General features: G+C 41.5%; 1 protein-coding gene across 1 annotated transcript in view; it reads right to left on the bottom strand.

Moving 5' to 3' along the window:
• The window catches only part of Tram1 (translocation associated membrane protein 1), a 32716-nt gene extending 24349 nt beyond the window's left edge, over window positions 1-8367 (bottom strand). Inside the window, exon 1 of the mRNA XM_020166582.2 lies at window positions 8105-8367. Within this exon, the coding sequence (XP_020022171.2) occupies window positions 8105-8227 (123 nt within the window). The 5' untranslated portion in view covers window positions 8228-8367. The remainder of the gene's footprint in view (window positions 1-8104) is intronic.
• Between the last annotated feature and the right edge of the window lie 2615 nt (window positions 8368-10982).

A 10982-nucleotide genomic window follows, 5' to 3' on the forward strand; every position in this document is an offset into this window, starting at 1 on the left:
GTGTTATTTCCCAAACACCTGGTAAAAGGTTTAGTTGACTTGACTATTAGTAAAATTAAAGTGGTCAGAATAGAAAAAAGGAATGCTTACTCAGCATTTATGGCACCAGACACAATGCTAGACAAGAAAGGATCAAACAAAGATGAATGAAATCTCCCACAAGGAACTCAGTTGTGTCAGGAGGACAGGTAGACAAATTGTCATAATACTGTCAATACTTATGCTATGAGTACTCGGGATGAACAGCGCACTTCTTTGTGCCTGTTCTGGAAATGCTCTTCAGAGTTGGTACAGGAACTGCTGGAAAACAGAAGTTCCCTAGACTCGCAAGGGTTTTAAGAGGGCAGGACAGGTAGAAGAAATAAGGTAAAGCAGCAGTAAATACAAGGCCAAGCATGGCACTTACTAGGGATAGTTAGTAGAAAAGAAACATTACTCAGTGCTTTTGAAAGCACCTTATTTGTTGAGTTAGTTAAGATTTATTTTAGTATGATTGCAGGAGTTTAAGGCGGGGTAAGTTCACTTATGCCTTTTAGAAACTAGCTACAGCCTACTTAAGTTAACCTCTCAAGCCCCCTTGGATCCTCTCCACATCACAACCAGAAAGATCTTCTAATTCTGTTACCACATTCCCTAGCCTATCTGCTAACAATCTTCCTTGTGATTCCTGTATTTCTAGAATAATATGGCCTACAATACTCAGTAGTCTGACTCTTCCTATCTCCACAGCCTCATCTCAGACTACTTCCTCCTGCTCCCTGGCCCCTCTTCTTCTACAACAGGGCATTTCCTTTGTCATACTGTCTCAGAGAATTGTTCTCCTTTCCTTCGAAACACATACTCTGATATGATCATATTAATTTCCATTACAACCACTACAAAGTAAACTCTGAGAGTTAGGACTATGCCTATTTCTGATGTCACTGTATGCTTACAGTCTATTATAGGACTTTGCACATATTAGGCAATTGATAAATAGTACTGATCACGTTATTATTTGCTATAAGCATCAGATAAAATACCAGTTAGAGTAAGTTTATAAGTCAAGTACAAGACTTTTACGAGAGACCACATGAAAGATAAGACCTGAACTAAGACAGGGGTAGTGGGATAGAGGAGGAGGCACTTGTAAGGGAGATAAGGCTTGGTAAGCAAAAGAGAAAGGAATCAGGATTACTTATTGATGCTTACAGCTTGAACAACTAGGTGAAAAGTAATCATTAATAAAAATGTGAGGGGGCTGGGGATATGGCTCAGTGGTTAAGTGTTTGCCTGGCATGCATGAGGCCCTGGGTTCGATTCCCAGTACTGAAAAAAAATGTGAATACAGAAATAGCAGGTTTGGGGTACAAAAGAAGAAACTGAGCTTCAGACAAACTCAAGAGATTTCTTTGAGATAGAGAAATCTGTGGAAAAAGCAGGATGCAGCTAAAACGTAAGTCTAGAATTCAGCAGGGGGAACCTTAGCTTAGCTAAAGATTTGGGAGTACCCATTTACAGATAGATAGAAGTTGAGGCTGGGGAGTATATAAATCCTATGTGGGAAGCATATTGTATTTATAGAGAAGACAACATCACACCTGTGGAGGGAGCAGATAAAAAGCCAAAACTTACGTCCCACTTGGTTTGGATAAATGTCCCCCAAAGGCCCATGTGCTTAAGGCTTGGTCCCATCTATGCTGCCACTGATAGGTGGTGGACTCTTGCAGAAGTAGAGCCTTGTGGGAGGTCATCTGGTCACTGGAAGTATGGCCCCCCTCCAAGGTGGCCTACTCTCTTCCTTTCTCTCCACCACCTCTCTTTTACTTCCCTGTCATGAGCTACCTGGCATTATGTACTATCTTGTCACATGATCAAAAGCAATGGGGCCAAGTGACCATGGACTGAAGTATGCAAAACTGTGAGCAAAAATAAACCTTTTCTTACAAAACTCCCTAACATAATTCCCAGAACTAAGAAGAAATGGTCAGGGAGACAGAAAGAGAATGAAGAGAGCCTGGCATTTCCAAAGCCAAGGGGAAAACATTTCAAAAAGATGCAGGTTAGCAAAGTTTCAACATAGATGTGACATGGAGAATGCAACAGACCAGATAATTTAAGAAGTCATTACCGGTCACGGTGATTCCAACAAAGTAATGAGAGCAGCAGCCAAACTGTAGTGAATTGAAGAACAGATGAGGAACAAAATATAATCTAGTAGATGCCAGGTCAAGACTAATGTTTTTAGATGGGAGAGAGAGGGTTGGCGCTGGGGGGATGCAATAGGGAAGATGCTAGGGAAAAAGGAGGAACTAAATACAAAGGACAAAAGGGAAGATATAGTAGGGAATGAAACTGTAAAGGTACAGTCCGTTTGAATGCTTCCTCCTAGACTGGAAAGAAGGTAGTACAGGTTGACTATCCCTTATCCAAAATGCTTAAGACTCACAGTATTTCAGCTTTCAAATTTTTGGGGATTTTGGAATGCCTGCATATACATAATAGAAATCTTAGGGATGGGACTCAATTCTGAACATGCAATTCATTTATGTTTTATATACAACTCATACACATAGTATGAAGATAATTTTTAAAAATGTTTTTAGTGTTCCTGTGTTTTGACTACAATCTGCCATGTGAGATCAGGGATAGAATTTTCTATTTGTGGTCTCATGTTAGAGCTCAAAAAGTTCTGGATTTTGAAGCAATCTGGATTTTGGTATTAGGAGTGCTCAACCTAGACTGGATGAGATAGATACATAAGTTCAAAAGGCAGGAAACTGGAGAAATCTATACCCAATAAACTTGCTATTTCTCTACAGGGAAAATATGCCACACCACATGTTAAGTGTAAAGAGGATCTAATCAGTAGTATATATATCGTTCCTATAGGGAAAGAAATTGATTAGGAAAAGTAAAAAGATCACTGGATGTCATTAATGTCTGAGGTTAAAAACCTGATTTATCTATCAATATATGTTACTTTTTCACGTAATGCTCAACAACCTGAGAATTGAGAGGCACAGAAAAGGCAGAAATAACTGGGCATGGTGGTTCATGCCTATAATCCTAGTATTCAGACTGCTGAGGCAGAAGGATCAACAGGTGGAGGTCAACCTGTACTACACAGTGAGATCCTGTGACAAAAAATAAAGAAAAGGTATAAACGGTAGCTCCCCTCCCCTGACTCATGGTTTCACTTCCTGTGATTTCAGTTATTTATTGTCAACAGAAGTCTGAAAATATTAAATGGAAAATTCCAGAAATAAACATAAGTTTTAAATTATACACTGTTCTTAATAATGTATTGAAACCTTGGGCCACCCTACTCCATCTAGCCCAGGATATAAATCACCTGGTCCACTATACCCTTGCTGACTACTAGCTTGTTAGTCTCCATATTGGTCATCAGATTGTCAAGGCAGTACTTGGGTTCACATTAACCCTTGCACTGCAGAGTAACATCTACATGATTCACCTCACTTCATCTCATCACATCCCCACAAGAAGGGTGAATACAATATAATAGGATATTTTGAGAGACCACATTCACATAACTGTTATTACAGTTTATTATTATTCCCGTTTTTAATCTCTTACAGTATCTAATTTATTAAATTTTACCATAGGTATGTATACGAAAAAAACATAGTATAAACAAGGTTTGGTAATGTGGATTCAGGCATCCACTGGGAGTTTAGGAACATATTCCCTGTGGGTAAGGGGGGAGGGCTACTGTAACAGAGTGAAGTCTATAGGAAGAAAAGCAAAGCAATGATGGGGCTAGTATACTGGAGGAAAGAAAAAATGGAACAAGGTATCATAAAAGCCAGGACTACAGAGAATTGACACATGGACAGCAGAAGGAGGAGATGAATAACATGTAGGATGTGGGCTGAACTCTGCTATTCTGGAATTCAAGGTCTGGAAAATAATAAGGTTTGTGTTATTTGAAAGAAAAAGTCTAAGATATGGCCACTATAGTAAATTGCTGAACTGGGAAAGGATATGAAGATCGTACAAACAGAAAAGGCTAGTAAAGCTACTATATTAAAATATAGGCCATTCACAAGTATTCATTACTGAATTCCTAAGTTTTGGCGTAACACAACTTTCATGTGGTAATTTCAATAAAATTGATCGACTGCTTGAATTTCTTTTTAGTTTTGCTTAGACTTCATATAAATATGCACAAAGAAAGGTACACACACACACACACACACACACACACACACACACTCTCTCTCTCTCTCCTTCCCCCTGTCCTCCACATCCCTGTTTCTAGTTTATAAGATGAGGTCACCATTACCACAGCTAAGAAAACTTTGTATTACAGTCCTTTACAAACAACAAATGAAAATTCTTCAAAGACAAATTTAGTATGAAATTCTAATAGCAACGAAAATTAGATTATCCTTTTATGCTAGGCTTCCAAATAAAATTAAAATCTGGCCTCCAGCTGGCTTAGCATGTGACATTAAGCAGCATGAGGAGGAAAAATACAAACTACACACCTCCCAAAAGCTTAAACTAGAAATCATTCTTCTAGATATTTCTAGGGCCTTTCTAAGAGTCACATCCCAGTCAATACTGCTTTGGTTAAACTAATGTTACACTTAGTTAATGGTAAGATACATTAGTTTGGAATATAAATATGCTACAGAAATATGTATTACACTAAAAGTAGTAACAGTTTATGACAGTTTTGGACATTTATACCATTGTTCTCCATTTATAAGAAAAAATGAGATTTATTCAGACCCATTTTAAGTGGGTTACCACAAAGTAATTGTCCAGTTCTACATATGCAAAGTCATGAATATTGCAAAGTTTCTTTAACTGAGTGGTTGCCAGCTTGGGATTGATGTCTTCTCTTGTGATACAGAAATATTTACTATTTTGTACTTGTAAGAGGAAGGTGTGATTACTACACAGACTTGGATCTCTGAAAAGTAAAGCCAATTTCTGAGTATCAAATTCCATTTCTCCATCATGACATATAAAACTAAGTTCTTTAAAGAAAATGAGAGGAAAAGAAAGTACTGTCATTAAGACAAGCCACACTTAAAAGTAAATCAAACCCCAAAACTGTTCCAAGATTGTTGTAAGTATTAAGGTCCCTCAAACCTGTAATTCACAAGCAATCTAGAGATTCCTGCCCATCTCCCTGGAAAGGATAGATGGAAGGAAGTACTTCTCTGCTAACTCTACTCCTCTTTCCACTTCCTTACTTCTAGAAAGATTCCCAAGTATCTTTACATTTTTTGACTGTTCTGATTTTCCTACCTCGAATATGAAGTCATTAAGATTACTCTTGTATTATGTGTACAGATACAGACTGTCAAAAAAATTTAAAAGATGACTTCAAAATTTACAAGCAATTTTTTTAATAATAGAAAGTTCCTGGAAATCAAATTCTTGTTCTTCCCCCAAACAGATTACTTCGCCAACCTTTTCAGTATACACAGTCTTTTTAGATATTAACTGTTGGACCCTTCTCTTATTTAAAAATGCTACCATCTATTTTCCAACTTTTATGAGTTTCCAAGGAATAATAATAGCTATTTTCTTGTAAGCCAAACATTGAACTAGATATTATCCATATTTTTAGTAAATTGAATTTTTACAGATAAGGAGCTTAAGTTCTGATACGCCCTAACTTGAACATGGATCCTTCTAGCTTCAGAATCCACACTTTTATACCTACAACTGCTTCTTCATTTTGGCTAGTAATGCAGTCTATGTTATTTCTTTGCTGATTTCACCATAAATTCTCTTGTATTTCCTCACTATACTTACACAAAAGGCCTGGTAATTCTACAAAAACTTCAACTTCTATATTATTTCAGCACAAACTCTAATTATGCTGACTGAAATTCAGCAGCAACTATCTTAAAGTCAAATAGCAAAACTCATCTAGTCAATATGCTTTCAAACGCTAAAACTTTTAACATATGGCAAGAAAAGCTACATGTACAAAATTCCTCTTCTGTAGATCATTTTAACACTCCTTTTTAAGTGACTTCTATTTAGTATTAACATAAAGGTGAAAATCCACTCACTGTTTAACATAAGAGCCAAGGTAGGGGGGCAGAACTTTCCTAGAAAGTGAGGTGAAAGAATGTGAGACAATTTACATAAAAGTAAAGTTATAGTATTTCCAAGAGTCAGAATTTCTGATTTTTATATATATATATTTTATATATCTAGAAACATTTATTTCAGGGATGGTTAAATATCAGAAAACCAATCTAGGTAATCCACCTTGATAAATCAAGAAGAAAAACTCTTGAATCACTTCAATGCAGGAAAAAACCCCACAAAATTCATAACCCATTTATAGTTTTAAAGCAATCTGATTTTTTTTCAATTTCATCCAAAGCATTGCAAATATTCCTTACAGGTTTACAGGTCATGGCACTACTAAAGTATGTCTTTAAAGTCAGGAATTCTTACCATGTGGAGATGGGTTAGGCAAGATGGCAAGTTACACAAAACTGTTGACTATATTGCATATATGAAAGTATTATTTTTAATACTGAAGCAGAACATGTGTATATAAGTACCAAATTCAGGGAGTACAATTGTTTGGCTTTTTTTTTGTGTGTGTGTGGTGCTCATGATTGAACCAAGGGCCCTCACAGGCTGAAGGAAGCACTGGGGTTTGGGGATGTAGCTCAGTGGTAGAGCATTTGCCTAGAGGCTCTGGGTTCCATCTCCAGCATCGCCAAATAAACGAATGAATGAACAAACAGAGAAATAAAGCATTCTACCACTGAGCTTCCCACCCCAAACTCTGTATTTTTAGTTCCATATATTCATATAGTAAACTGTAAACTGTCAAATGTCTAAACACCATGTTCTGTGATCCTTGCAACAATAACTGTGCAGAGAATAGTACAGATGATTTTTATTTTCTTATATACAGAGAAGAAAAACTGTCTCTGACTTGAGTCACCTAGTAAGCTTGTGACGTATGTTGGTGTCCCTCTACTTCCCAGGTTTAACTAAATCTGCCACCTCCTTAGCAGTGGTTTGAGCAATACACGACACTATCAAGAATAAAAAAATCTATTATCTAGATTCAGAAAAGTCTATTAGAAGAGAAACAAAAATAAAGTAAAATTGTAAGTTGTCTAATAATAACTTAAAAAAAAATCCAAATGGCCTCCATTTAAAAAAAAAATTCATCTTTTGGTCACTAGCAGCCTCTCATTCCATTAGTTTTTCTCACAGTCTAAATTTCACTCAAATTTTTAAAGCACTATTCTAGGAACTGGAAGTAAGCTAGTAAAAAAAAAAAAATTCGTCCTTACTATGGTTACATGCCAGAAGAAGAGGAGACAAACCCATAAATAAAATGTTCAGTATACTTGATGAGACACAGGGCTAGAGACAGGAGTTCAAAGGCGAAAGAAAAGGAATAGGCGTCAGTCTTGGGGAGTGAGGAAAAATCCTGTAGGATGTTACACGTTCACCTTACAAAGTTTATCACCACATTCAACAGCTGTTAAAAAGTCATCAAAACACTGTGGGTGTGGGAAGAGGGTTTACCCACTCCTGACATTCCCATCCTCTGCTCCACTCCGCGGCACAGCTGCTCAGAGCTTCCACTGGTGTCCCTTGTTTCTTTTTAGGAAGGCGACAGCAGGCGTCAGGGCAAAAAGTTGCAGAAGTGGTAAAAGTCAGAAATTAAAGCCACGGGTGCCCGCGGTGACGGCCCTCGGGGCGGACGTGCAGGATCCCAGGGTGTCGCCCGCCCCACCGGTCCCCCAGGGGCCCCTGTCACCCGGGCCCGGGCCCGCCGGCCACCCCGGGTCCGCCCACCGCGCAGGGCCAGCTCCGCGGCGCCAGGGCCGCCCCCGCCCGCCCGGCGGCCCCTCGCCGGCTGCCACGTAGCCCTTCGCGGGAATCAGGAACTACGCGGCGCGGCCGGCCGGCTGGGGAGGGGGCGACGCGGCGGCTCCCCGCCAAGGAGGCGTCCGGGCCCGCGGGGTCCGCTCCGGCCTCGGGTGGGGACAGGGCCGCGCCTCCCCGGGGGCCGAGCCCACCGCGGTCCCGGCGCAGAGGGGGCCAGGCCGGCTAAACCCCGGGGCTGGGCGGTTGGGACGCAGGGCGGGCTCACCTCGAACATGAGCCCCAGCAGGAAGACCATCGCCACACAGGAGACGATGTCCGCGTGATTCTGCAGCACGAATTCATGGCTCAGGACCGGGGGGCTCTTGCTGCTCTTCTTACGAATCGCCATGGTGGGGCCGCCGCCCGTGCCTGCAGGTGCTGCGCCCGGCTCCGCGCTCTCCAGCTGCTCACCGACTCGCCGCCGCCGCCTCCTCCCGTTGGCTGCTACTCACAGCCCCGCCGCAGCCGCTCGCTGGGGCTTCACTTCCCATCCCACAGCCAGTACGCAGCCGCCGGGGCCGCCCGGAAAAAAAAAAAAAAAAAAAAAAGAAAAGAAAAAAAAAAAAAGGCAAGCCCACAGCGAAGCCGAGCATGCGCACTAGGGAGACGGCGCTCGCTCGGGCCACGCCGCCCCTGCCAGCCCACAACGCCACCTGGAGGTCGGAGGTCGCGTGTTCGCGGTCGGGCCGGACGCGACCGCGCGCCCCGCCTCCGCGCCAGACCGGGGGTTGGGAGTCGTTTGAAGCGCGAGCTTCCGGTGGCTGGTCAACAGACAGACCCCGGCCCGGAGCGCGGGCGCCGGCTGGCGACGGTGCGCGTGGCCGCAAGCGTGCTTTCCCGCGCTCCTAGCCTGCCAGTCCTTCTACACTGATGGTCACCTGTGTAAGCGGCTGCCGCCGTCTAGAAAAATCAGGAAATGACGACTATGACTCAGCCACTCAGGGGACCAGTTCATTTTCTGGTTTTGTTATCTGTCGTGAAAATTAACCTCAGAGTTAGTTTGAACACTTCTGTGGACTTTTCCTACTTTTCGTGTCCTATCTGTCTCCATCCCCCACTGGGCCACACGATGAAGATGATGGGATCAGTTTGGGTTCACCTATTTCGTATTTATTATTAACACTTATGAATGTGGATTAGACATGTACTCCTCTTCCACCATTCTCTCCAAATCAGGAGTCCTTTAATTTCTCCTCATTTGCCAAACCTGGGAACCAAAGTCACTCTAGATGAGCCCTTTCAGCATTCTTGCACATCCAGTCCATCACCAAATTCAGGCCATTCTATCGGTCTTACCCCTTCCCACTGCTATACTCCCAGCAGAGAGGACTTACTTGCCTACAATATTACATTTCTGGTGGAATCATGGAGTGTTTAAGAATGTGGGTTATTGAATCAGTATTTACACCTTACTACCTTTATGATCATAGAGGGGTTCCTTGATCTCTATGATACTCATTTCCTCATTTATTTCATCTATTAATTTATTTTTAAAATTGTATTGGGAATTGACCATGTGCCAGGCATTGAGGATTCAGAACTCAAGGAAAAAAGTCAAATTAATCCACTTATATGAGAAGAATCTTTAAACCAGATTTTAAAAATGAACATGTTAAATTGAGTTGAGCACTCAGGAGAAAAATAAAGGAAGGGGGACAGGGAGAACATGAGGAAGTTGCATTTGTGTGAAGACCTTCAGGAGGCAAGGAAGCTAGCCACGTGGGTTCCATAAAGGAGCTAATTGTCGCATTCACTTTAGCAATGAAATGAGATGATTCAAGGAAAGTGCTTAGCAGAGAGTCAGAACTCTATAAAATTAGCTAGCCGTCATTATTTTCTTTCCTTCTGGGCAATCACAATTTTCACTTCTCTCCAGATCACCTTCCAATTTTCATACTAGAATAATGCTTGTGGCAGGCTGAACATTGCTTTCCTTCATAGAAGGCTTGCATGACTAAGTAGTTCTTTATGATTTGACTCTGCCTACCAAACAGCTTGGGTGGGCTTCCCTAGACCCTGCCCCCTAAGCCTCCTGCCATCTGGTTGTATTACTTACTACTCAACCTGACTACTCACACTGTGAAGCTATAGCATGCTGCCTTCCTAGGCTCTTCCATGCATATGTATCTTGTTGCTGCCTCTGGAATATTTTCTTGTCCTCTCATATACCCATCAGAGTCTGCTGTTCCTTCAAGTCTCACAGATGTGTGACCTTTTCCTGATGTGTCCTCTTCAAAACCTTTACTGATTCCACGACTGACCTAAACGATCTCTTATGATTTGATTGGTTTTTTTTTCTTTCATTTTTCTTTTATTATTCATATGTGCATACAAGGATTGGTTCATTTCTCCCCCCTGCCCCCACCCCCTCCCTTACCACCCACTCCGCCCCCTCCCTCTCCCCCCCCCCAATACCCAGCAGAAACTATTTTGCCCTTATTTCTAATTTTGTTGTAGAGAGAGTATAAGCAATAATAGGAAGGAACAAGGGGTTTTGCTGGTTGAGATAAGGATAGCTATACAGGGCATTGACTCACATTGATTTCCTGTGCATGGGTGTTACCTTCTAGGTTAATTCTTTTTGATCTGACCTTTTCTCTAGTACCTGTTCCCCTTTTCCTATTGGCCTCAGTTGCTTTAAGGTATCTGCTTTAGTTTCTCTGCGTTAAGGGCAACAAATGCTAGCTAGTTTTTTAGGTGTCTTACCTATCCTCATCCATCCCTTGTGTGCTCTCGCTTTTATCATGTGCTCATAGTCCAATCCCCTTGTTGTGTTTGCCCTTGATCTAATGTCCACATATGAGGGAGAACATACGATTTTTGGTTTTTTGAGCCAGGCTAACCTCACTCAGAATGATGTTCTCCAATTCCATCCATTTACCAGCGAATGATAACATTTCGTTCTTCTTCATGGCTGCATAAAATTCCATTGTGTATAGATACCACATTTTCTTAATCCATTCGTCAGTGCTGGGGCATCTTGGCTGTTTCCATAACTTGGCTATTGTGAATAGTGCCGCAATAAACATGGGTGTGCAGGTGCCTCTGGAGTAACAGTCTTTTGGGTATATCCCCAAGAGTGGTATTGCTGGATCAAATGGTAG

Source organism: Castor canadensis, chromosome 3, assembly GCF_047511655.1.
Source record: "Castor canadensis chromosome 3, mCasCan1.hap1v2, whole genome shotgun sequence".
Taxonomy (NCBI): Eukaryota; Metazoa; Chordata; class Mammalia; order Rodentia; family Castoridae; genus Castor; species Castor canadensis.